The 27,923-nt window shown below is 41.9% G+C and overlaps 2 protein-coding genes across 12 annotated transcripts in view; one reads left to right on the forward strand and one right to left on the reverse strand.

The window, feature by feature from the left end:
• The first annotated feature begins 26 nt into the window (after positions 1–26).
• Positions 27–27,500, forward strand: serpina10a (serpin peptidase inhibitor, clade A (alpha-1 antiproteinase, antitrypsin), member 10a). Of its 3 annotated transcripts, none has more exons than XM_041865037.2 (7): positions 27–173; positions 3,996–4,059; positions 12,584–12,899; positions 13,182–13,463; positions 13,897–14,170; positions 19,495–19,642; positions 26,373–27,500. In XM_041865037.2, the coding sequence occupies exons 3-7, from the start codon at positions 12,611–12,613 to the stop codon at positions 26,556–26,558; spliced, it is 1,179 nt and encodes a 392-aa protein (XP_041720971.2). In that variant the 5' UTR covers positions 27–173; positions 3,996–4,059; positions 12,584–12,610; the 3' UTR covers positions 26,559–27,500. The 3 variants fall into 3 exon arrangements, with proteins under 3 accessions (XP_041720971.2, XP_041720970.2, XP_041720972.2); XM_041865036.2 differs by having other exon boundaries at positions 12,588–12,899; XM_041865038.2 differs by having other exon boundaries at positions 12,591–12,899.
• ppp4r4 (protein phosphatase 4, regulatory subunit 4) overlaps positions 27,207–27,923 on the reverse strand; it is a 137,840-nt gene continuing 137,123 nt past the window's right edge. For all 9 annotated transcript variants that reach the window (XM_041865028.2, XM_041865029.2, XM_041865027.2 and 6 more), the window contains one exon: positions 27,207–27,910. In XM_041865028.2, the coding sequence (XP_041720962.2) occupies positions 27,865–27,910 (46 nt within the window). In that variant the 3' untranslated portion in view covers positions 27,207–27,864. The remainder of the gene's footprint in view (positions 27,911–27,923) is intronic.

Consider the following 27,923-nt stretch of genomic DNA (forward strand, 5'->3'; position numbering starts at 1 on the left):
TCACCATCGTCATTACAGGACTTTTATTTTTAAGGTAAATCGCCGAGGTCACGGCCTTATTCTTGCTAGGTCTTGTTTATTCCTGCCTGCGGAACGGAGATCTTCACAGCCGTATTATTTGCTATCTGTGACGTTATCCTGATAAATTTCCAGGCAGGCTTGTTAGTGCAAAAGTAAGTATTCTATCGTCCTTTCTATTTTAAAATGTGAGTTGCCATTCAGTGTCGCATCATCTTCGGTGAAGAAACCCCGTTCGTTACACCCATGTTATTGAAATTGCCTACGCCTAATAACATTATTGCCAGGTCTCTTGCCGTAACTCTAATTAATGTACATTTTAAAGCTACATTAGGGTTCCATTTTATTTTATACAACGATATCATGGTGTTTTGATGCACTCTTGCGTAATAGCCACCTATTTGTCTATTCGTGAATGGTTTAAATGATTGTGGAATGTGCACATAAATAGCACCCCATCTCCCAAGATCATGGCCACAATCTGTTACATCCTAATTTTCTTCAATTCAAAAAGGTACATTAAAGGTCCACGAGCCTGATACAACCTACTAGCCCATCCTATCTATGTCTCAGTAGCGAGGGTTCCATCAATGATTCGTATATACACTAAATGACTGATAGGGGGCGCTGTGTTGAGGCCACCACGCCTCCATTTTGGCACTCTTTGGAAGCTATATTTATATTGCTTAAAAACAAATTTATAAATGCATGTATTATTGTCTTCAATCGTTTTTTCCAAATGTATTCTATTACACACACCTTAATGCATACTTTTAAATTATGTTATGTGAGCTAAACATAAGTATAAAAAAAAATATAAAGACATTTTCCTTAAAGTATATATATTTGAGATGACTAATGTTATATGTAATTTTGTCCTTGAAACATTTAATTGAAATACTGTAGAATTCCATTAATTCCTATGGAGGAGTGTTCGTACTGGGGAGTGTCAATATGGCCAACTAACTGGTGGCTTCAAAGCCTCTCAATGGTAGTCCTTTGTATCTCAGTTGGTAGAGAATGGCACTGTAACGCCAGAGTAGTGGGTTTAATTCCCAGGACCACCCATACGTAAAATCTATGCACGCATGACTGCAAGTTGCTTTTGATAAAAGTGTCTGCTAAATGGCATATATTATTATTATTATCATTATTATTATTATTATATTAATGTCCAATACATAGCATCAGCAATCCAGGGTTTATATCCATAATTGGTTTCCATCTGATTGCCGATACATTTTCATACAAATATTATTGAATATGCATAAAGAAAAGATGCAAATTTTCCCACCAGTGGTGTGTTTCCAACAAACGGACTTGTGTGATGACAGGTTAGCGGATACAGTGCTGGGAGGCTGTGCGGGTAGGCTAGTCTATGATGAGATTATTATGGATAAGAGTAAGAATATTTTTATTTGTCAAATGGCAGTCAAGCATAGATCGTCATGGCACCAGAATAAGACACTCTATATTTATTGGAAAGGAGCATCAAGATCAGTGGCGATATGAACAAAAAAATTGATAAAATGTTTTTAGATGCATGCCAGCAAAGCCACTACACAACACAACACTAAACAATACATTAATTGCACTATAACAGTGACAAACGGTGCCCTCAAACTGTTAGGGCCCAACAGCAGTCCCAACAGCAGTCCCAACAGCAGTCCCAACACCTTACCACTGCTACACCTGTCTATCAGCGGAGCCTTGTCTGGCAGCAACACAGTTAATTCAGCCTCAACATAGCTGATATGGTTGACTTGCTTAAATAAATGTGGTTTCTACTGACAATTGAGATGTACAAACTATGGCATAAGGGGATGACGAGCGCATAAGAGGCAATCCGTAATTTCGATTAAGACATTAATGAGCGAGCTAGGACGGACGTTGTCAATATAACTATTTGTTCAGCACTTTTGAAATGTACAGCGACAGAATTCAGAACATGGTATTCAGAACATGGTACAGTATTCTCCCTGTACACCAAGTCAGAACCGTAGGATAAATAAAGGGGGCATATAAGCAGACAATGAAAGCTCTTACAATATTCGATGATGACATTTCTCTAAAACAGGTTTATAGGCTACATGTGCACCACCAAGTCAGAACAGTAGGCTAAGTTATGATGGGGAAAGGGACCAAAGCATACAAGATATGTTTGGACTCACCTTGTTGTGCTGTGCTCACTTGAACAGGAAGGTGGCGCGGTGGTCCTTCGCGGGCAAATTTTGTCATCAGGTTGAATCATGATGACGTCCGTGATCTTCAGGTCGGAGTTCTAGAAAGAGGCCAGAGTTACCGACTTGCAATTCCGAGTTGGATGACCATTCAAAACTTATTTTCCCAGTCGTTTTTTTCAGAGTTCCCAGTTGTCTTGAACTCACTAAAGTCTGAGATTTCCCAGTTCCGAGTTTCCAGTTGTTTTGAGCGCGGCAGAAGTCATGCTGGATTGACAGCATGGCCAATGTTGAATGTTTATCCCTTTAAGCTTGGAAAAGAGACCTTTAAACCCAGACTAGGACCACATACCCACTCCACTGAATAGCAGGCTAGTGATTGCTTTGCAATGCTTGCAGTTAGCCACTGATTCCTTCCAAACCACTCATTGTTGAATTTGCGATTTCCAATGGCCGATGAGCATCGATACGTTTTATTTATAATTTCTCTTCATAATTTCTCTTCATATGACAAGGATTGAAAAGGATTTGCCAGTAGATTGTCGAATTGATTCATGATGATGACTGCTAGTTTGCTAGCTAAGATTTTGAAAGTATGATGTTGACATGATCAGTCCAATCAAAGCTACGGTTGATATAACGTGATTTGACGTCGTTTTATCTGTGGCCAATGACCTTGAGCATTCTTGGATGGACACTTCTAATGTAACTATGGCAGCACCAAAGGGGCTTGAATTTTCTAGCTCTTTGCTGTGACGCAGGTAGCTTCGTGGTTAAGAGCGTTGTGCTAGTAACCGAAAGGTCGCTGGTTCTAATCCCCGAGCCGACTAGGTGAAAAATCTGTGGATGTGCCCTTGAGCAAGGCACTTAATTGCTCCTGTAAGTTGCTCTGGATAAGAGCGTCTGCTAAATGACTCAAATGTAATGAGTGACAGAATGCTGAGCCAATCATGGCACAACTAGAGAACATCACCAACCCCTACGCTCCGTATTTTCCGCTGGCTGCCCCACCACCACCACAGAAAGCACTGAGCTAGGCTGAAACACATGCATTTTGGAGATGCCTTACTCAAGAAAGCAAAAAAGAGACCAAATTTGTATGCAGCTTTATCAACTCAATTATTTTTTTTAAACATTGTTTGCAAACTGATATGTGACACATATTAATACCAAAATAACATGCAAAACAGGCTTTCTTTTTTTCTTTGCTTCCCCACCTGCCCTGAATGACGGGTCGCCACTGATCAAGATGACCGTGCACTTTCACCACCCTGTGAAGTTCATCATAAGTTATTTCATCTATATCCTAATAAACTGCATGGTTTCCCGAGTCGTACTGGGAGAACCACACACCATATCATCGTGTGACTCCAAGTTGACTTCCATAAGATGGTTATTATATCAATATTTGCGCATAAAGGCGTTTCCACCGCCATTTCTCGCATTATTAATTTTACTGACACAAAAACATCCCACCATGTCGAACAAACAAATTATATTTTACGGTATGACTTTACGTGCTTAAAAACTGTGGATGGAAACGTGGTTTATGATTCCATCCCATGGGAACCATTTGTTGTCTTGCTAATAAATTACATCTTAAATAGTTTTTCAAATTCGTGTTTTATTAGACACAATTTGTCCTGTATTCAAGTCAAAGCATAGACTAAGCTTAGAAGGAATTTCAGGTGATCTGATGGCCCATGTTCTGGAATGTTCCCATTTATATACAGTAGCTTCGCTCATCAGCCAAAAGATAAAATGAAAGGTACACTTGCACTTTGTCTCTCCAAACAGGTGATGCAATCTGTCCTACAGAGGGGTCCCACTGATTGACATTTACAAGCAGAGGCAGAGAGCAGTAAGTATAATTATTTAATGACTATACCATTTCTCAGATCACTTTCAATATTTTACATTTGGATCCTTTCCTTGAAAATGTGGTCTCAGTTTGGCTCATTTTGGGAGACGAGAGGTTTCACTGGAAAGCCTGGTTTAGGCTACTCTGGACATAGCTGAGTAAATTCAACTCCATATACATCTCAATGGATTTGAATTGTGATGAGTGTTGGCGAAGTGTACCTCTGTCTACTTCAAGTCCGTATCATTCAATAATTAAATGTCCATTCTTTAATGCGTACCTTGTACCTACGTTTGTCCTGTGTAACTGCGTTCTTTTCTTTGGGTGCCGTAATCTGTAGTTTTTGATAAAAATAGCTTTTTACGCGACTCCGCCAAGGGAGTGGTTGTTTGTTAACGGATAATGAGCAGCCCATCATTGCGCGACAGGTTTTTGAGTTTTGGCAGGGGATGCATAGAATACAATAAAAAAAAAAACCTCTATAACAATCAGGACAAGCACAGATACACAGTAAGCCTGTAAAAAAAATATATATGTATATATATATATATATATATATATATGTGTATATATACAGTGGGGAGAAGAAGTATTTGATACACTGCCGATTTTGCAGGTTTTCCTACTTACAAAGCATGTAGAGGTCTGTAATTTTTATCATAGGTACACTTCAACTGTGAGAGATGGAATCTAAAACAAAAATCCAGAAAATCACATTGTATGATTTTTAAGTAATTAATTTGCATTTTATTGCATGACATAAGTATTTGATACATCAGAAAAGCAGAACTTAATATTTGGTACAGAAACCTTTGTTTGCAATTACAGAGATCATACTATTCCTGTAGGTCTTGACCAGGTTTGCACACACTGCAGCAGGGATTTTGGCCCACTCCTCCATACAGACCTTCTCCAGATCCTTCAGGTTTTCAGTGGCTGTCGCTGGGCAATACAGACTTTCAGCTCCCCTCCAAAGATGTTCTATTGGGTTCAGGTCTGGAGACTGGCTAGGCCACTCCAGGACCTTGAGATGCTTCTTACGGAGCCACTCCTTAGTTGCCCTGGCTGTGTGTTTCGGGTCGTTGTCATGCTGGAAGACCCAGCCACGACCCATCTTTAATGCTCTTACTGAGGGAAGGAGGTTGTTGGCCAAGATCTCGCGATATATGGCCACATCCATCCTCCCCTCAATACGGTGCAGTCGTCCTGTCCCCTTTGCAGAAAAGCATCCCCAAAGAATGATGTTTCCACCTCCATGCTTCACGGTTGGGATGGTGTTCTTGGGGTTGTACTCATTCTTCTTCTTCCTCCAAACATGGCGAGTGGAGTTTAGACCAAAAAGCTCTATTTTTGTCTCATCAGACCACATGACCTTCTCCCATTCCTCCTCTGGATCATCCAGATGGTCATTGGCAAACTTCAGACGGGCCTGGACATGCGCTGGCTTGAGCAGGGGGGACCTTGCGTGCGCTGCAGGATTTTAATCCATGACGGCGTAGTGTGTTACTAATGGTTTTCTTTGAGACTGTGGTCCCAGCTCTCTTCAGGTCATTGACCAGGTCCTGCCGTGTAGTTCTGGGCTGATCCCTCACCTTCCTCATGATCATTGATGCCCCACGAGGTGAGATCTTGCATGGAGCCCCAGACCGAGGGTGATTGACCGTCATCTTGAACTTCTTCCATTTTCTAATAATTGCGCCAACAGTTGTTGCCTTCTCACCAAGCTGCTTGCCTATTGTCCTGTAGCCCATCCCAGCCTTGTGCAGGTCTACAATTTTATCCCTGATGTCCTTACACAGCTCTCTGGTCTTGGCCATTGTGGAGAGGTTGGAGTCTGTTTGATTGAGTGTGTGGACAGGTGTCTTTTATACAGGTAACGAGTTCAAACAGGTGCAGTTAATACAGGTAATGAATGGAGAATAGGAGGACTTCTTAAAGAAAAACTAACAGGTCTGTGAGAGCCGGAATTCTTACTGGTTGGTAGGTGATCAAATACTTATGTCATGCAATAAAATGCAAATTAATTACTTAAAAATCATACAATGTGATTTTCTGGATTTTTGTTTTAGAGTCCGTCTCTCACAGTTGAAGTGTACCTATGATAAAAATTACAGACCTCTACATGCTTTGTAAGTAGGAAAACCTGCAAAATCGGCAGTGTATTAAATACTTGTTCTCCCCACTGTATGTGTATATATATATATATATATATATATATATATATATACATACAGTGGGGAAAAAAAGTATTTAGTCAGCCACCAATTGTGCAAGTTCTCCCACTTAAAAAGATGAGAGAGGCCTGTAATTTTCATCATAGGTACACGTCAACTATGACAGACAAAATGAGAAAAAAAAATCCAGAAATCACATTGTAGGATTTTTAATGAATTTATTTGCAAATTATGGTGGAAAATAAGTATTTGGTCAATAACAAAAGTTTCTCAATACTTTGTTATATACCCTTTGTTGGCAATGACACAGGTCAAACGTTTTCTGTAAGTCTTCACAAGGTTTTCACACACTGTTGCTGGTATTTTGGCCCATTCCTCCATGCAGATCTCCTCTAGAGCAGTGATGTTTTGTCGCTGGGCAACACGGACTTTCAACTCCCTCCAAAGATTTTCTATGGGGTTGAGATCTGGAGACTGGCTAGGCCACTCCGGGACCTTGAAATGCTTCTTACGAAGCCACTCCTTCGTTGCCCGGGCGGTGTGTTTGGGATCATTGTCATGCTGAAAGACCCAGCCACGTTTCATCTTCAATGCCCTTGCTGATGGAAGGAGGTTTTCACTCAAAATCTCACGATACATGGCCCCATTCATTCTTTCCTTTACACGGATCAGTCGTCCTGGTCCCTTTGCAGAAAAACAGCCCTAAAGCATGATGTTTCCACCCCCATGCCTCACAGTAGGTATGGTGTTCTTTGGATGCAACTCAGCATTCTTTGTCCTCCAAACACGACGAGTTGAGTTTTTACCAAAAAGTTCTATTTTGGTTTCATCTGACCATATGACATTCTCTCAATCCACTTCTGGATCATCCAAATGCACTCTAGCAAACTTCAGACGGGCCTGGACATGTACTGGCTTAAGCAGGGGGACACGTCTTGCACTGCAGGATTTGAGTCCCTGGCGGCGTAGTGTGTTACTGATGGTAGGCTTTGTTACTTTGGTCCCAGCTCTCTGCAGGTCATTCACTAGGTCCCCCGTGTGGTTCTGGGATTTTGCTCACCGTTCTTGTGATCATTTTGACCCCACGGGGTGAGATCTTGCGTGGAGCCCCAGATCGAGGGAGATTATCAGTGGTCTTGTATGTCTTCCATTTCCTAATAATTGCTCCCACAGTTGATTTCTTCAAACCAAGCTGCTTACCTATTGCAGATTCAGTCTTCCCAGCCTGGTGCAGGTCTACAATTTTGTTTCTGGTGTCCTTTGACAGCTCTTTGGTCTTGGCCATAGTGGAGTTTGGAGTGTGACTGTTTGAGGTTGTGGACAGGTGTCTTTTATACTGATAACAAGTTCAAACAGGTGCCATTAATACAGGTAACGAGTGGAGGACAGAGGAGCCTCTTAAAGAAGAAGTTACAGGTCTGTGAGAGCCAGAAATCATGCTTGTTTGGAGGTGACCAAATACTTATTTTCCACCATAATTTGCAAATAAATTCATTAAAAATCCTACAATGTGATTTTCTGGATTTTTTTTCTCCCATTTTGTCTGTCATAGTGGACGTGTACCTATGATGAAAAATACAGGCCTCTCTCATCTTTTTAAGTGGGAGAACTTGCACAATTGGTGGCTGACTAAATAGTTTTTCCCCCCACTGTATATATTATATATATATATATATATATATATATATATATATATATACATACACACACAGTACCAGTCAAACGTTTGGACATACCTACTCATTCCAGGGGTTTATTTATTTTTACTATTTTCTACACTGTAGAATAATAGTGAAGACATCAAAACTATGAAATAACACATATGGAATCACGTAGTAACCAAAAAAGTGTTAAACAAATCAAAATATATTTATATTTCAGATTCTTCAAAGTAGCCACCCTTTGCCTTGATGACAGCTTTGCAGACATTCTCTCAACCAGCTTCATTAGGTAGTCACCTGGAATGCATTTCAATTAACAGGTGTGCCTTGTTAAAAGTTAATTTGTGGAATTTATTTCCTTCTTAATGTGTTTGAGCATATCAGTGTTTGAGCATATCAGTTTGATCATATCAGCCATATTATGGCAAGAACAGCTCAAATAAGCAAAGAGAAATGACAGTCGATCATTATTTTAAGACATGAAGGTCAGTCAATCCAGAACATTTCAAGAACTTTGAACGTTTCTTCAAGTGCAGTGGCAAAAACCATCAAGCGCTATGATGAAACTGGCTCTCATGAGGACTGCCACAGGAAAGGAAGACCCAGAGTTACCTGCAGAGGATACGTTCATTAGAGTTAACTGCACCTCAGATTGCAGCCCAATAAATGCTTCACAGAGTTCAAGGAACAGAGACATCTCAACATCAACTGTTCAGAGGAGACTGCGTGAACCAGGCCTTCATGGTTGAATTGCTGCAAAGAAACCACTACTAAAGGACGCCAATAATAAGAAGATACTTTCTTGGGCCAAGAAACACGACCAATGGACATTAGACTGGTGGAAATGTCCTTTGGTCTGATGAGTCCAAATTTGAGATTTTTGGTTCCAACCGCCGTGTCTTTGTGAGACGCAGAGTAGGTGAACGGATGATCTCTGCATGTGTGGTTCCCACCGTGAAGCAAGGAGGAGGAGGTGTGATGGTGCTTTGCTGGTGACACTTTCAGTGATTTATTTAGAATTCAAGGCACACTTAACCAGCATGGCTACCACAGCATTCTGCAGCGATACACCTTCCCATCTGGTTTGCGCTTAGTGGGACTATCATTTGTTTTTCAACAGGATAATGACCCAACACACCTCCAGACTGTGTAAGGGCTATTTGACCAAGAAGGAGAGTGATGGAGTGCCGCATCAGATGACCTGGCCTCCACAATCACCCGACCTCAACCCTACTGAGATGGTTTGGGATGAGTTGGACCGCAGAGTGAAGGAAAAGCAGCCAACAATTGCTCAGCATATGTGGGAACTCCTTCAAGACTGTTTGAAAAGCATTCCAGGTGAAGCTGGTTGAGAGATTTCCAAGAGTGTGCAAAGCTGTCATCAAGGCAATTGGTGACTATTTTGAAGAATTTAAAATATATTTTGATTTGTTTAACACTTTTTGGGTTTCTACATGATTCCATATGTGTTATTTCAATGTTTTGATGTCTTCACTATTATTCTACAATGTAGAAAATAGTAAAAATAAAGAAAAACCCTTGAATGAGTTGGTGTGTCCAAACTTTTGACTGGTACTATATAAACTCAGCAAAAAAAGAAACGTCCTCTCACTGTCAATTGCATTTATTTTCAGCAAACTTAACATCCTCCTCATGGACTGCACCAGATTTGCCAGTTCTTGCTGTGAGATGTTACCCCACTCTTCCACCAAGGCACCTGCAAGTTCCCTGACATTTCTGGGGGGAATGGACCTAGCTCTCACCCTCCTATCCAACGGTCCCAGACGTGCTCAATGGGATTGTGATCCGGGCTCTTCGCTGGCCATGGCAGAACACTGACATTCCTGTCTCGCAGGAAATCACGCACAGAACAAACAGTATGGCTGGTGGCATTGTCATGCTGGAGGGTCATGTCAGGATGAGCCTGCAGGAAGGGTACCACATGAGGGAGGAGGATGTCTTCTCCGTAATGCAATGACAACAAGCTCAGTCCGATGATGCTGTGACACACCGCCCCAGACCATGACGGACCATCCACCTCCAAATCGATCCCGCTCTAGAGTACAGGCCTCGGTATAACGCTCATTCCTTCGACGATAAACACGAATCTGACCATCACCCCGGTGAGACAAAACCGCGACTCGTCAGTGAAGAGCACTTTTTGCCAGTCCTGTCTGGTCCAGCGACGGTGGGTTTGTGCCCAGAGGCGATGTTGTTGCCGGTGATGTCTGGTGAGGACCTGCCTTACAACAGGCCTACAAGCCCTCAGTCCAGCCTCTCTCAGCCTATTGCGGACAGTCTGAGCACTGATGGAGGGATTGTGCGTTCCTGGTGTAACTCGGGCAGTTGTTGTTGCCATCCTGTACCTGTCCCGCAGGTGTGTTGTTGCACGTGGTCTGCCACTGCGAGGACGATCAGCTGTCCATCTTGTCTCCCTGTAGCGCTGTCTTAGGCGTCTCACAGTACGGACATTGCAATTTATTGCCCTGGCCACATCTGCAGTCCTCATGCCTCCTTGAAGCATGCCTAAGGCACGTTCATGCAGATGAGCAAAGACCCTGGGCATCTTTCTTTAGGTGTTTTTCAGAGTCAGTAGAAAGGCCTCTTTAGTGTCCTAAGTTTTCATAACTGTGACCTTAATTGCCTACCGTCTGTAAGCTGTTAGTGTCCTAACGACCTTTCCACAGGTGCATGTTCATTAATTGTTTATGGTTCATTGAACAAGCATGGGAAACAGTGTTTAAACCCTTTACAATGAAGATCTGTGAAGTTATTTGGATATTTACGAATTATCTTGGAAAGACAGGGTCCTGAAAAAGGGACGTTTCTTTATATATATATATATATACTGCGTGTACAAAACATTAGGAACACCTGCTCTTTCCATGACAGACTGACCAGGTGAATCAATGTGAAAGCTATGATCCCCTATTGATGTCACCTGTTAAATCCACTTCAATCAGTGTAGATGAAGGGGAGGAGACCGGTAAAATCAGGATTTTTAAGCCTTGAGACATGGATTGTGCATGCATGCCATTCAGAGGGACAAAAGAGTTATGTGCCTTTTGAACGAGGTATGGTAGTAGGTGCCGGGCATACCAGTTTGAGTGTGTCAAGAACTGCAATGCTGCTGGGTTGTTCACGCTCAACAGTTTCCCGTGTGTATCAAGAATGGTACACCACCCAAAGGACATCCAGCCAACTTGACACAACTGTGGGAAACATTAGTCAAATATATTATTTATTTTATTTTTTTTAAGTTGGATGGAGTTTTGGCCTGCCTGGTGACATCACCAGGTGCTAAATTAGTTAATAGACCAATTAGAAAGAGTTCCAAACCTCTCTGCCAATAACAGCTAGTTTTCAGTTTTCCCCTCCCCACTCAGACCACTCCCAGACAGTCCTAGCCAAATTCTTCCTTGAGAAATTGCTCTTTGCTGAGAAGCTATTTTTATTTATTTTGTAACATTTTAATTTAAAGGAGTCACAGTAAGGTACTTAATTGTTACCCAGAATTGACTTGATATGAATATAAAAAAGGCTGCATCGGACCTTGTCGGGAAGAGTGGGGTGTGCCCGACTTCACAAGTGGGAGAGTAGGCACGCTCTGGCTGCGTCTTCCACACTGTTCCACTTGAGCGAGGTCCAGCCTGCACTCTTGTGCCAGTCAGTTGATTTAGGGAATGCCTTTCAGGTGTGGCTGATTAGTAATCCTGCACAGGTGTGTTGGGTGAACAGAGCTGTGGCGCTGTCTTCGGCTGGCCTGGTGCTGAAGGTAGTGCAGCCTTCCACATTGCTGAACTGAGTGCCAATGTCCACTGTGCTGCAGCCAGTGCCTCTGTCCATGGTGCTGCACTGGGAGTCCTTCAGCCACGCCTATGCCCATGCCACTCACGGAGACACAGACCTTTAAACAAAAACTACGGATTGCAGCACCCAAAGAAAATAATGCAGTTACACAGGACAGGCTTAGGTACAAGGTACGCATTAAAAAAGTATCAACTGATACCGACTCATGTAGTCTGAGGTACACTCCGCCGACACTCATCTTAACTCAACTCCATTGAGATGTATGGAGTTGAGTTTACTCAGCTACTCTGGACACTGACAGTTTTTAGATTAGTGACCCTATTTTGTGGAATCCGTTTTTTGCCTCCACCAGCAATAACTGCACCAGCAGCACTAGCTTTGGGACTGCAACTAAGATCTTGTATACAGACGGGAAACTTGTAAAAAACTAAAATTACTGTACACTTTTGGGCTGTAATGAATTTCGGACGACAGGCACCTGATCGATGTGCAACTAGGATCCCATACTGTGTACAATATCCTAGTTGCGGTTCCGAAGCTACAGCAGTACTGTGTGCATTTCCTATCAAATGTATTATTTGTAATATATAGATACTTTACTGTCCTAATAAAATATTGTAATTTTAATAGCCTATTACATATTGTACATAATACATCATTATATAAATATTAAAAAGACAGTGGACCCCAAAATCTAACTTTGTCAAATATTTCTCAGCTCGACTTTAGAATTTTTTTTGGTATGAAAATGTCGGACAACCTTTGATTTTGGAGTGTACTATACATTTAACGCTAGACTAATTCAATGTTTATGTGTTAGTGTTGAACTTACCTTGCTGAGGACACTTTGCTTACAACATCTATCTTTTGTTTCCATTGCGAGCTGAGAAAAGCAGAGGAAGAACCATGACGTCCAGACTCCTCCCCCTCCTGGCGTGCATCCCACTCCTCGCCATGCCCCTCCTGGCACAGGAGCCCAGCGCTATGGAAATCCAGGACCTGAGCACCAGAAATGCTGACTTCGCCGCCCGGCTGTACCGTGCCATTGCTAGCATCACTGATGACAACGTCCTTCTCTCCCCATTCACCGTATCTCTGGGCTTAGCTGCATTGATGAGTGGCGCCGACGGCTCTACACGCGAGCAACTCCTTCAGGGCCTGAGTCTGAACGCTCTCGACCACCTAAGGATCCCAGGTATTTAGCCTTAGAGAATAGAGAGGCAAGACCAGTAAGTGGGAGGGTGGTGGGTTCAAATCCCAGGCTTGACCAGAGGAGGAAACGAACCGGTAACCGAAGAGTTCCTGGTATCAGATTATTCTGCCGTTGTGCCCTTGAGCAAGGCACTTCACCTCAAAAAAAGTTACATTACTCTGCGGCTGACCCTGTATTGTTTCCATAATTTCTCTGTTTGTTTGTGTTTGTCTGGGAAAAAAATACAAAAATACAAATGTACATTTAAGTTGTATTCTATGCCAGAACTGTTCCAGAGTGTCCGGGATAGCGTGGCCCAGAGCGGGTTTGGGAACCAGGGTATCGGCATCCTTCCCCGCCAGCAGTTCAAAGTGGACTCGAGCTACCGAGACATTGTGCAGACCAAGTATGGGGGAAATGTCCAGGGGCTGGACTTCAGCGACGGGGCTGCCAAGGACACCATCAACCAGTTAGCCTACACCTACACCAGGGAGCAGGTGAAGGAGGTGGTCAGCGCCATCAACCCCCAGACCCAGATGATGCTAATCACTGCCGTCTTCTTTCAAGGTGAGGAGTAGGCACAGGGGCTCAGTAGAGCATGGCGCTTGCAACTCCAGGATAATGGGTTCGATTACCTGGACCACCCATACGTAAAAAAGTCGCTTTGGATAAAAGCTTCTGCTAAATGGCAAATATTATTATTATTATTATTATTATATTATACAGTATTTTACACCTGTATTTTATGACCTTTTGTAAACATAACTATGTCCCGAGGCTAAAGCGCAAAGGGCAGAAGTGTCTGGGAATTAGATTATTGTACGCACAGTCTGTTTTTAAACACATCTTTCCAGGTGCCAGTCACTGCATGCTCTGTTAGCACTGCTTTGTGGGTGATGCTGTGCTGCTCCCAGCTTTGTTTGTGTGTAAGTGAGGTTGGGTATTGTGACAGCAACATGTATCTTTTCTATTTGATTCCCTTTTCTGTTTCTCTCACCAGGCCAGTTTGCCCTCAACTTCAATGCCAGCTTCACCCAGGATGAGCGCTTCTACGTGAACAAGTACAAAATTGCCATGGTCCCCATGATGTTCCGCTCCGATAAGTACCACCTGGCGTACGACCGCTCGCTCAAGCTGGGTGTCCTGAAGCTGCCCATGACTGGCGGCTCCGCCATGCTGGTGCTTCTGCCCGACGAGGACGTAGACTACACCTCCATCGACGAGGAGATCACGGGAGAACGTTTCCAAGGCTGGCTCAAACAGCTCAAGAGGACGTAGGTTGGATGGCACTACAACAATGGAATGGGTTGCTTATATGTAGCATATGGGTCGTTCAACCTAAAAATGCATCAGATTGTGCTGAAATCGTTTCTGTAGTTAAAAACAAATAAGATTAGCATTCCTGAAACATTATTTTGTTTAAATATAATTTGATCTCTGAGAAATTAAGCTAATTGATTGCACCCAAATTGGCCATTTTAAATTTATAGGATATATTCATATAATTTTCAATAAATATAGTACCTAACTTCCGATTAGGAACATAATTCTTCCTAACTCTGGTAGGGCTCTATTTTCGGCTGGTGTTAAGTCAGCACAATTTTCAAACGCACACTTGTTTGTAATTTAAACCTGTTAAAGCCAGCGCTCTTCAATTTTCAAACCCTAGCGCCAGGATTGGAAATATACCTGTCTTATATGAGCGCGCTGATGTGGGAGGGGTGGCAATATCTAAGGCGTGTCCTTAAAAACATGCGCCAAAATGCCAATTTCAGTATGCGCTGGTGGGGATGTTTAAGACCAACCGAAAGCTAGTCTTAGCGATAACGCGGTTAGTTATGCCATGGATTTTGACAACGGAAGGGCAGCCTATTCAGCTGTGATGCCCGTATGCACATGGAACAAGAAAGATGTGCTTTTTGTGCCCGTAAACCACATAACTTTTTTTTTTGTCATGCCCAATGCATTCACCAAGTAGTCAAGACTATCGATAAAATGTTTAGCTTGTGAGACCACTTTAAAATTGATCTTAATCACCAAAGCTTTAATAAAATATGTAGTTTGGCAGCAGCAAAGTGGACATCCCCTTTTTATCTATGTAGGCTATTACATTACTTTAGCCAGCTCCTGTTATTATTTTGGATGTGCGTAAAAACCCCTCCATGTAGGCTATACAGTGCATTCGGAAAGTATTCAGACCCCTTGACGTTTTCCACATTTTGTTACGTTACAGCCTAATTCTAAAATGGATTAAATCTTGTTTTCCTCATCAATCTACACACAATACTTCATAATGATGAAGCAAAAACAGGTTTTTAGAAATTTTTGCAAATATATTAAAAATAAAAAAACTTAAATATCACATTTACATACATTACCAGTCAAAAGTTTGGACACACCTACTCATTCAAGGGTTTTTCTTTATTTTTACTATTTTGTAGAATAATAGTGAAGATGTCAAAACTATGAAATAACACACATAGAATCATGTAGTAACCAAAAAAGTGTTAAACAAATCAAAATATATTTTATATTTGAGATTCTTCAAATAGCCACCCTTTTGCCTTGATGACAGCTTTGCACACTCTTGGCATTCTCTCAACCAGCTTCACCTGGAATGCTTTTCCAACAGTCTTGAAGGAGTTCCCACATATGCTGAGCACTTCACTCTGCCGTCCCACTCATCCCAAACCATCTCAATTGGGTTGAGGTCGGGGGATTATGGAGGCCAGGTCATCTGATGCAGCACTCCATCACTCTTCTTCTTGGTAAAATAGCCCTTACACAGCCTGGAGGTGTGTTGGGTCATTGTCCTGTTGAAAAACAAATGACAGTCCCACTAATCCCAAACCAGATGGGATGGCGTATCGCTGCAGAATTCTGTGGTAGCCATGCTGGTTAAGTGTGCCTTAAATTCTAAATAAATTACAGACAGTGTCACCAGTAAATCACCCCCACACCATAACACCTCCTCCTCCATGCTTTACGGTGGGAACTACACATGCAGAGATCATCCGTTCACCCACACTGCATCTCACGGCTGTCGGAACCAAAAATCTCAGATTTGGACTCCAGACTAAAGGACAAATTTCCACCGGTCTAATGTCCATTGCTTGTGTTTCTTGGCCCAAGCAGGTCTCTTCTTCTTATTGGTGTCCTTTAGTAGTGGTTTCTTTGCAGCAATTTGACCATGAAGGCCTGGTTCACACAGTCTCCCTCTGAACAGTTGATGTTGAGATGTGTCTGTGACTTGAACTCTGTGAAGCATTTATTTGGGCTGCAATTTCTGAGGCTGATAACTCTAATGAACTTATCCTCTGCAGCAGAAGTAACTCTGGGTCTTCCATTCCTGTGGCGGTCCTCATGAGAGCCAGTTTCATCGTAGCGCTTGATGGTTTTTGCGACTGCACTTGAAGAAACTTTCAAAGTTCTTGAAATGTTCCGTATTGACTGACCTTCATGTCTTAAAGTAATAATGGACTGTCATTTCTCTTTGCTTATTTGAGCTGTTCTTGCCATAATATGGACTTGGTCTTTTACCAAATAGGGCTACCCCCCCTACCTTGTCACAACACAACTGATTGTCTCAAATTCCACAAATTAACTTTTAAGAAGGCACACCTGTTAATTGAAATGCATTATAGGTGACTACCTCATGAAGCTGTTTGAGAGAATGCCAAGAGTGTGCAAAGCTGTCAAAGGCAAAGGGTGGCTATTTGAAGAACCTCAAATTTAAAATATATTTTGATTTGTTTAAGACTTTTTTTTTTTGTTACGTCATGATTCCAAATGTTTTATTTCATAGTTGTGATGTCTTCACTATTATTCTACAATGTAAAAAATATTAAAAATAAAGAAAAACTCTTGAATGAGTAGGTGTGTCCAAACCTTTGACTGGCAGTGTAAGTATTCAGACCCTTTACTCAGTACTTTGTTGAAACACCTTTGGCAGAGATTACATCCTCAAGTCTTCTTGGGTATGACGCTACAAGCTTGGCACACCTGTATTTGGGGAGTTTCTCCCATTCTTCTCTGCAGATTCTCTCAAGCTTTGTCAGGTTGGATGGGGAGCGTCGCTGCACAGCTATTTTCAGGTCTCTCCAGAGATGTTAGATCGGGTTCAAGTCTGGGCTCTGACTGGGCCACTCAAGGATATTCAGAGACTTGTCCCAAAGCCACTTCTGCATTGTCTTGGCTGTGTGCTTAGGGTCGTTGTCCTGTTGGAAGGTGAACCTTCACCCCAGTCTGAAGTCCTGAGTGCTCTGGAGCAGATTTTCTTCAAGGATCTTTCTGTACTTTGCTCCTTTCATCTTTCCCTCGATCCTGACTAGTCTCCCAGTCCCTGCTGCTCAAAAACATCCCCACAGCATGATGCTGCCACCGCCATGCTTCACCGTAGGCATGGTGCCAGGTTTCCTCCAGAAGTGACACTTGGCATTCAGGCCAAAGAGTTCAATCTTGATTTCATCAGACCAAAGAATGTTGTTTCTCATGTTCTGAGAGTCCTTTAGGTGCCTTTTGGCAAACTCCAAGCGGGCTATCATGTGCCTTTTACTGAGGAGTGGCTTCCGTCTGGCCACTCTACTATAAAGGCCTGATTGGTGGAGTGCTGCAGAGATGGTTGTCCTTCTGGAAGTTTCTCTCATCTCCACAGAGGAAGTCTGGAGCTCTGTCAGAGTGACCATCGGGTTCTTGGTCACCTCCCTTACCAAGGCCCTTCTCCCCACGATTGCTCAGTTTGGCCGGGCGGCCACCTCTAGGAAGAGTCTTGGTGGTTCCAAACTTCTTCCATTTAAGAATGAGGCCACTGTGTTCTTGGGGACCTTCAATGCTGCAGAAATATTTTAGTACCCTTCCCCAGATCTGTGCCTCGACACAATCCTGTCTCGGAGCTCTACAGACAATTCCTTCGACCTCATGGCTTGGTTTTTGCTCTGACATGCACTGTCAACCGTGGGACCTTATATAGACAGGTGTGTGCCTTTCCAAATCATGTCCAATCAATTGAATGTACCACAGGTGGACTCCAATCAAGTTGTAGAAACATCTCAAGGATGATCAATGGAAACAGGATGCACCTGAGGTCAATTTTGAGTCTCACAACAAAGGGTCTGAAATATTATGTAAATAAGGTATTTCTGTTTTTTACTTTTTAATACATTTGGAAACATTTCTAAGAACCTGTTTATGCTTTGTCATTATGGGGTATTGTGTGTAGATTGATGATATTTTTATTTTTATTTAATCCATTTTAGAATAAGGCTGTAACATAACAAAATGTGGAAAAAGTCAAGGGGTCTGAATACTTTCCGAATGCACTGTATGCCCATCATGGAACAAGAGATGAGATAATCCGGTAAAACTTGTATTTAGAAACATTTAAGTTATTTTCCTGGAGAAATTGCTTGTTTTCCATTTCGTTTGATAAAAAAACAAGCCCTTAGTAGGCCATCCTTACCCTACTATAATGAAAGCTGGTTCAACACCATATCAACGGTAGGCCTACGCTATATCTTTTTTATTGAGAACGTGCCTCACACATACAATACAATTTACGGGAGCCTATAATGTTTTTTATTTGAGAAGTGCAATGTGTAAAGGACTATACTCGTTGAAGCCAAATGGGTTTTGTTACTGTAGCTTATGCTATTTAGTAAACTGTTGATATCAATCAACAATGGATTAGGATGAGAATATTCCGTGATCCAAGCCGAATTGGAGTTGATGACAAGATTGTCAATAACCTACCGAACTTAAGGCAAACGCATGCAGTATTAAGCTATGGAACGCCTTGATTGGCCAGTGAGTGGCCAAGCCCTCGTCACAACTATAACTTGTTTATTCATCAAAACCCATCCCTTTTGCGCCACCGCCAGCTATTGAGCTCATAACGGCTGCAAAAATAGCAAAAGTCTCTGACATACCCCCAGACCTATAGCGCCACCACCAGTGCTTAGATTTATCATTGCGTTAGCTTTGTTCAAATAGAGCCCATAGTATATTACATTTAGTCAAAAGTTTAGTATTTGGTTCCATATTCCTAGCGCGCAATGACTACATCAAGCTCTACTACTCTACAATAATTAAATGTATATGCTTTTGCAGTTTGTTTTGGTAGTGTTTCAGATTATGTTGTGCCCAATAGAAATGAATGGTAAATAATGTATTGTGTCATTTTGGAGTCCCTTTTATTGTAAATAAGAATAGAATATGTTTATGAACACTTCTACATTAATGTGGTTGCTACCATGATGACTGAATCGTGAATAATGATGAGTGAGAAAGTTAGAGGCATAAATATCATACCCCACCAAAAATGTTAACCTCCCATTATTGGTAATGGTGCGAGGTTAACATGTTTTGGGGGCATGAAAATACCCTCAAATAAAAGGTGTCAGTCACCTCATAGAAAACATTTGATCTCAAATCCAAAATGCTGGAGAATAGAGCCAATGCTGATAGAGAAAATGCAGGAGTATATTATAATAATTTACTCATTTGATTTTAGATTTAAAAAAATAATAATAATTGAAACACTCAACCATTGGCCTTATGACCCATTCTTAATGATTATTATGTCACTTCCTGTGCTCTGCAGAAGGCTGGAGGTGCAGCTGCCTAGATTTATGCTGGAGCAGTCATACTCCCTGCAGAAGGTCCTGCCAGGCCTGGGGATCAGCGAGGTCTTCCAGGACAGCGCTGACTTCTCTGGCATCGGTGGGGAAACGGGCCTGAGGCTCTCTGAGGTCAGTGTGTGTGTGTGAGCTGGTGTTTCTCCATTAGTGTTTGTGTGTGTGTGTGTATCCGTCATTGAGTGTGCATATCTGTGTGTTGTTCATCAGTGTGTACGTATTTTTCCCTCATATACGTGTCTGTCACTGTGTGTCTCCCCATAAGTATGTGTCCACCACTGTGTGTTTGTATCTGTCACTCGACGGCCTCTTGCTCAAGTGTTAGACTGAGATAATGGAGGAGTGATAAGGAAGGTGAGATACCCACTTTTTAGATGCAGCCAACTTCCGGCGGTGTCTTGAATGTCCACCTGTGGTTACTTTATACTGTTTGGGTTAATTGTTTCTGTGAAAGGGAAGACCGAAATAGGCCTCTTGCATTTCGTGGTGTCCTTAATGTATAAGCAAAGGCTCTTGGTAACTTGTGGCCACTGAGAACTACTTTTTCTAATCAGAAAATGAAAAGCTGCATAATATTCCCAAAGCAATGTCTCATCAGAGCCCCAAGTGAATACAAATAAGTGAGTTGCTACAAAATCATCATAAAGTGATAAAATAATAATATATTATGTGATAATATATATCAGTGCTTTCCAAAAGTTAAATTGGCATATCGATTTCTTTGGTGACATTATTCTCGTAATGTCAAGCATTCATTCACAGTAAAGACAAAGCCTTCCAGAGTAAGAGAAGTCAAGGTTAGTATATTTAAAAAGGTTAGTACATTCAAAAAGGTTAGTACATTCAAATCCGGTAAGCGTGTGAACATCCGATATGTCACGTGTTGAATGAGGGAGAGCTCGGTTTGTTGTATTGAACTTTTTGAAAGTCTCTAAAGAAAATGTGCTTACTAGCTACCTTTTTGAATTTGGATCCTGTGACGCGGTTAGCCGTTGTTGCTGGGACCGCAATACAGTGCCTTCAGAAAGTATTCACTCCCCTAGACTTTTTCCACATTTTGTTGTGTTACAAAGTGGGGTTAAAATTGATTTCATTGTCTTTTTTGTCAGCAATCTACACAAAGTACTCTAAAGTCAAAGTGAAAGGAAAAATGTCATTGTTTTTACAAACTAATTTAAAAAATACATGTTAGAAACACCTTTGGCAGCAATTATTTTCTTTTGGGGTGAGTCTCTTAAGAGATTTGCACACCTGGATTGCGCAATATTTGCCCATTATTCTTTTTACAATCCTTCAAGCTCTATCAAGTTGGTTGTTGATCATCTCTAGACAGCCATTTAAGTCTTGCCATAGGTTTTCAAGCAGATTTAGGTCAAAACTGTAAGTAGGCCACTCAGGAACATTCAATGTCATCTTGGTAAGCAACTCTAGTGTAGATTTGGCCTTGTGTTTTAGGGTTATTGTCCTACTAAAAGGTGAATTTGTCTCTCAGTGACTGTTGGAAAGCAGATTGAACCAGGTTTTCGTCTAGGATTTTGCCTGTGCTTAGCTACATTCCGTTTTTTTTATATCCTGAAGAACTCCCCAGTCCTTGCCGACGACAAGCATACCCATAACATGATGCAGCCACCACCATGCTTTAAAATATGGAGAGTGGTACCCAGTGATGTGTTGTGCTGGATTTGGCCCAAATATAACACTTTGTATTTAGGACAAAAAGTTAATTCCTTTGTCACATTTTTTACAGTATTATTTTAGTGCCTTGTTGCCAACAGGATGCATCTTTTGGGATATTTTTTTATTCTGTACAGGCTTCATTTACACTCTTGTCATTAAGGTTAGTGGTTTGAAGTAACTACAATATTGTTGATCCATCCTAAGTTTTCTGCTATTCCAGCCATTAAACTCTGTAACTATTTTAAAATCACAATTGGCCTCATGGTGAAATCCCTGAGCAGTTGTCTTTTTCTCCGGCAACTCAGTTCGGAAGGAGGTCTGTATCTTTGTAGTGACTGGTGAACATCCACTTGTATTGATCATATCTTCACTAATGCTGCAGAGATTTGCTCCAAAGCAATATCAGTTTCCATTGGCTGTAGTGACCATAACATTGTGGCAATAACAAGGAAAGCCAAAGTGCCAAATGTTGGTACTAAAGTAATTTATAAGAGATCATACAAAATGTTTCCTCAGGATTCTTTTGTTGAAGACAATGTATGTTGGTCTGATGTGTGTGAGGAAGTGAATCCAGATGCAGCACTGCTAATATTTGTAAAAGTATTAATGCCAATTGTTGACAAGCACGCACCTGTTAAGTAACTAACTGTGAGAACTGTTAGAGCCCCCTGGATTGATGATGAATTGCAAAATTGTATGGTTCAAAGAAATGATGCAAAAGAGGTGGCAAACAAGTCGGCTGCTCAGCTGATTGGTCGACATACTGTCAATTGAGAAATGTTGTGACTAAACGTAACAAAAAGAAGAATAAATGATATTACCAAACAAAGATAAATGACATAAAACACAATGGAAAAAGACTTTGGAGTACCTTAAATAATATAATGGGTGGAAAACCCAATTCATCTGCATAGTTCATTGAAGTTGATGGGTCATTTATAACAAAACCTTTCAATATTGCCAATCATTTCACTAGTAAAGTGGAAAAACTCAGAAGTGAAATGACAACATTGAACCATCATACAGTATTACTGTTTTGAATTTGGTCATGTTAGTGTGGGAGAGGATGGAAAAACTATTGTTATCAATAATGATAAGCCTGACAACCTTGATGGGAAACTACTGAGAATGGTAGCAGACTGTATTGCCACCCCTATTTTCGATATATTTAACCAAAGCATAAAGGTGTGTGTGTGTGTGTGTGTGTGTGTGTTTAACTATACTTGTGGGGACCAGAAGTCCCCACAAGAATAGTAAACGAACAAACATTTGACCAACTGGGAACATTTTGTTAGTCCCCACAAGGTCAAATGCTATTTCTAGGAGGTTTAGGGTTAAGGTTAGAATTAGTGTTAGGTTTAGAATTAGGTTTAGGGTTAGGAGCTAGGGTTAGGTTTAGGGTTAAGGTTAGGTTTTGGGGTTAAGGTTAGGGTAAGGCTTAGGGAAAATAGGATTTTTAATGGGACTGAATTGTGTGTCCCCACAAGGTTAGTTATACAAGACTGTGTGTGTGTGTGTCCCCACAGGCGTGGAAGGAAGCTAAAGTAATTCCACTGCCTAAAAAATAGTAAAGCACCCTTTGCTGGCTCTAACAGCCCCCCAATCAGTTTTCTGCCTGTTCTTAGTAAAATGATGGAGGATTGTGTTTTACCAAATACAATGCTATGTTTACATCAACAAATAACCTTAAATTCATTACAGTTTAATCTCTTATCAAAATGAAAAGAAACCAATAAATACATTTACTCAATAAAATAAAAAATTTATTTCTCAAAAACGTCTCTATATTGTCCAATACAATAATCTGTACTCTTAAATGTTTTTTTATATGGCGACCCCACTGCAGTTCCCCCAACCCCGACTTTGAAAACCAGTGCTCTAAGACCTAAGACCAACTGGAGTTGTACTTCAAGGGTGTGACCATTGAGCAAGTTGAGGAAGCTAAACTTCTAGGTATAACATTGTATGGTCAATTATCATGGTCAAGACATATTGACAAAGTTGATGTGAAGATGGGGAGGGGTATGTCTGTTATAAAAATATGTTCTGCATTTTTTACACAAACCAACTGTAGTAGTTGTTCAGCCTCTGGTCTTGTCCCATCTTGATTACTGTCCAGTAAAATGGTCAAGTGCAGCAAAGAAAGACCTAGCAAAGCTGTAGCTGGCTCAAAACAGAGCAGCACACCTTGCCCTTAACTGCACATACAGAACTAACATCAACAGTATGCATGGCAGTCTTTCCTGGTTGAGGGTTGACAAGAGATTAACTGCTTCTCTTCTAGGTATGAGAAATATTACTGTGACAAAAATTCCAGATTGTCTGCATAATCAAATAACATTCAGCTCAGACACCCATACACACCCTCACAGTCCCCAAGTCCAAAATGAATTCACGGCAATGCAGTTTTATACAGAGCCATGATTGCATGGAAAATCTCCAATTACCCAAGCAAACAGCAAAAGTACCATTAAAAAACGGATTAAAAAACAACTCATGGAATGGCGGGGACTATAAGGGGACACACACACATTCTTTTTTGGTTGCATTGTTTGTACAGTGCATTCAGAAAGTATTCAGACCCATTTACTTTTTCCTTATTTTGTTACGTTACAACCTTATTCTAAAATGGATTAAATTGTTTTTGTTCCCTCATCAATATACACACAATACCCATAATGACAAAGCAAAAACAGGTTTTTAGAATGTAAAAAACAAATAACATTTACGTAAGTATTCAGACCCTTTACTCAGTACTTTGTTGAAGCACCTTTGGCAGCGATTACAGCCTTGAGTCTTCTTGGGTATGATGCTACAAGCTTGGCACACCTGTATTTGGGGAGTTTCTCCCATTCTTCTCTGCAGATCCTCTCAAGCTCTGTCAGGTAGGATGGTGAGCGTCGATGCACAGCTATTTTCAGTTCTCTCCAGAGATGTTCGATCGAGTTCAAGTAAGGGCTCTGGCTGGGCCACTCAAGGACATTCAGAGACTTGTCCCAAAGCCACTCTTGCGTTGTCTTGGCTGTGTGCTTAGCTTAGAGTCGTTGTCCTGTTGGAAGGTGAACCTTCGCCCCAGTCTGAGGTCCTGAGCGCTCTGGAGCAGGTTTTCATGAAGGATCTCTCTGTACTTTGATCCGTTCATCTTTCCCTCGATCCTGACTAGTCTCCCCGTCCCTCCCTCACAGCATGATACTGCCACCACCATGCTTTACCATAGGAATGGTACTAGGTTTCCTTCAGACGTGACGCTTGGCATTCAGGCCAAAGAGTCCAATCTGGGTTTCATCAGACCAGAGAATCTTGTTTCTCGTGGTCTGAGTCCTTTAGGCAAACTCCATGCGGGATGTCATGTGCCTTTTACTGAGGGGCTTCCGTTAAGGCCACTCTACCATAAAGGCTTGATTGGTGGAGTGCTGCAGAGATGGTTGTCCTTCTGGAAGGTTCTCCCATCTCCACAGAGGGATTCTGGAGCTCTGTCAGAGTGATCATCGGGTTCTTGGTCACCTCCCTGACCAAGGCACTTCCTCCCGATTGCTCAGTTTGGCCGGGCGGCCAACTCTAGGAAGGGTCTTGGTGGTTCCAAACTTCTTCCATTTAAGAATGATGGAGGCCACTGTGTTCTTGGGGACCTTCAATGCTGCAGACATTTTTTGGTACCCCTCCCCAGATCTGTGCCTCGACACAATCCTGTCTCGGAGCTCTACGGACAATTCCTTCGACCTCATGGCTTGGTTTTTTCTCTGTCAACTGTGGGACCTTATATAGACAGGTGTGTGCTTTCCAAATCAGTTGTAGAAACATCAAGGATGATCAATAGAAAGAGGATGCACCTGAGCTCAATTATGAGTCTAATAGCAAAGGGTCTGAATACTTATGTAAATAAGGTATTTCTAATACATTTGCCAAAATGTCTAAAAACCTGTTTTCGCTTTGTCATTATGGGGTATTGTGTGTAGATTGACATTTTAGAATAAGGCTGTAACGTAACAAAATGTGGAAAAAATCAAGGGGTCTGAATACTTTCCGAATGCACTGTATATTGTTGTATTTTACATTTGTGTGACTTTCCTTGTCTATCAGTGTTTTGTTACTTGTCATGTTGTGATAACTAATGTAAAATATACTGTATCCGTAAAATGTATATAGGTTCAGAACTTTGTCCGTAGAGCTCTGAGACAGGATTGTGTTGAGGCACAGATCTGGGGAAGGGTACCAACATATGTCTGCAGCATTGAAGGTCCCCAAGAACACAGTGGCCTCCAAATGGAATACGTCTAGAACCACCAAGACTCTTCATAGAGCTGGCCACCCGGCCAAACTGAGCAATCGGGGGAGAAGGGCCTTGGTCAGGGAGGTGACCAAGAACCCGATGGTCACTCTGACAGAGCTCCTCTGTGGAGATGGGAGAACCTTCTAGAAGGACAACCATCTCTGCAACACTCCACCAATCAGGCCTTTATGGTAGTGGCCAGATGGAAGCCACTCCTCAGTAAAAGACACATGACAGACCGCTTGGAGTTTGCCAAAAGGCACCTGAAGGACTCTCAGACCACGAGAAACAAGATTCTCTGGTCTGATGAAACCAAGATTGAACTCTTTGGCCTGAATGCCAAGCGTCACATCTGGAGTTAATCTGGTACCATCCCTACGGTGAAGCATGGTGGTGGCAGCATCATGCTGTGGGGATGTTTTTCAGCGGCAGGGACTGCGAGACTAGTCAGAATCGAGGGAAAGACGAACGGAGCAAAGTACAGAGAGATCCTTCATGAAAACCTGAATACTTTCCGAATGCACTGTATATTGTTGTATTTTACATTTGTGTGACTTTCCTTGTCTATCAGTGTTTTGTTACTTGTCATATTGTGTTTTTTGTGGACCCAAAAGCTAATGGGAGATCCAAATAAACAAGGAAGCTGCATTTTCGAAAGGCCATCATTAGGCTTCCATCAGCCTCGTGTTGAAGGTGACTGTTAGCACTATCATGCCAACTCCTTGCCACTCTTTGTCAATGTCATGACAATGGCATTTGGCTTGACCAGGACACTGGACAGCAATGGAGTAGGCAAGAGCACAAACAGGTCTGGGGCCAGTTAGCAGCATTATTCACTTTCCTTACTACATCTTAACCATGCAGTCCTTTCTTAGCTTTCTTATTCTGTGGTTTCAGGTTGTGCACAAGGCGGCCATCACCGTGGACGAGACCAGCAGCACCGGGAATGCTCGTGCCCCGAACATCTTCGCTAGTCTACCTCCTCGGCTCACCGTCAACCGGCCTTTCCTCTTCCTCACTTACCACCAGGCCACCAGCAGCATTCTCTTCATGGGCAGGGTGATCGACCCCACCAAGAAGTAACTGCGACCGTAACCATCGTGTCATATAAGTGTTTGTGGTTGAGTAATAACACTGTAACTAACGGTCTTGTCTGCCTGTATTGTCCTCTTATAAACACTCAAGTTGCAGGGCACCATATGAGTCTGTGTAGATAGTATTAATGCATCCTTTTGGTGATTTACTTGGTGAACTATAGGTCTTATTCAGATATAGTGACACTTGAGGTCAAATTGCAGTTGGACAAAATGTCTAGTTTTTCAGTAATTGCACACCAATATGCTGAGCAGTTATGTGATGGCCTTCATCTTAAGTACTACTATCCTTCTCTTTTTAGCTCCCTCCCTTTGAGGCTTAATTTGTCATTTAAAAGGCACTGAACATGTTTTGCCTTCTGTAATCTAAAATGATAGAATTTGCAGTATGTAACCTATAGGGACCAATTGTGTTTAAATCAAAACAAAGGACTAACAAACTCTGTGGTGTTTTCCGGGACACAGATTAAGCCTAGTCCTGGACTAACAATGATTTTAGGAGATTCTCAATTGAGCTTGCTTTTTAGTCCAGGACTAGGCTTAATCTGTGTCAGAGAGAACCGGCCCCAAAAAGTCATTCACTGACCTATGCTTTATATTAGAATAAGAAAGAAAGTAAGTTGAGCTCATTATCATGTCACATATTCAACACAGGTTTTATTGATTGGGTGGTGAGGGTTGGCATGGGCGGATCACTCAGGCGCTTCAGAGGCACCAGGCACAATCTCATTGGTGGGATGGAGAAATTCCGGTACCAATCACAAGTGTTGGAAAAGGTGGTGGATCGTATAGTCATAAAAACAGTGAGTTTTTTTTCTTCAATAGCCATTTGGGAAAATATAAAACATAAGAGAAGAGACTATGCAAAGCATGCTATAATACAGAAAGAAATTGCCAATAAATAAAGGTACAAATAAAATGCATACTGTTACATATTTTGTTTGGAATTACTTATTTTTTGTCAAATGGAACGAGTTACGAGTATTTGTAGAATAAGGCAGAGATGGGTTTGATGTCTGTTCTGTTTCCCATTGGTGCAATTAAGACTCCGGACGTCTTTCCCCCGCGAGCCAATGTTGAAGTGTTTATTAGGTTTTGTTTGTCATTTGGAACATGAAGCAGGGGGAGGACAGATGCACACTTTTGACAACTTGAGATAGATGAAGGAGGATGACCATCGGAGCAGGGGTGTAGTGGTCGTGGCCACCCGGTTCTTCCCAAAGGCTTGATCTTGAGGACCTCAAGGTCATCGCCGGGGGACTAAGGGGTCTGTCATCGCCCCAATATAGCCAGCTTCACTCCCTCCCCGACTGCATACCGAAAGAGTTGGACTTCCTTTGTCTGGAAAACAGAG

This window comes from Coregonus clupeaformis, chromosome 36 (assembly GCF_020615455.1).
Source record: "Coregonus clupeaformis isolate EN_2021a chromosome 36, ASM2061545v1, whole genome shotgun sequence".
Taxonomy (NCBI): domain Eukaryota; kingdom Metazoa; phylum Chordata; class Actinopteri; order Salmoniformes; family Salmonidae; genus Coregonus; species Coregonus clupeaformis.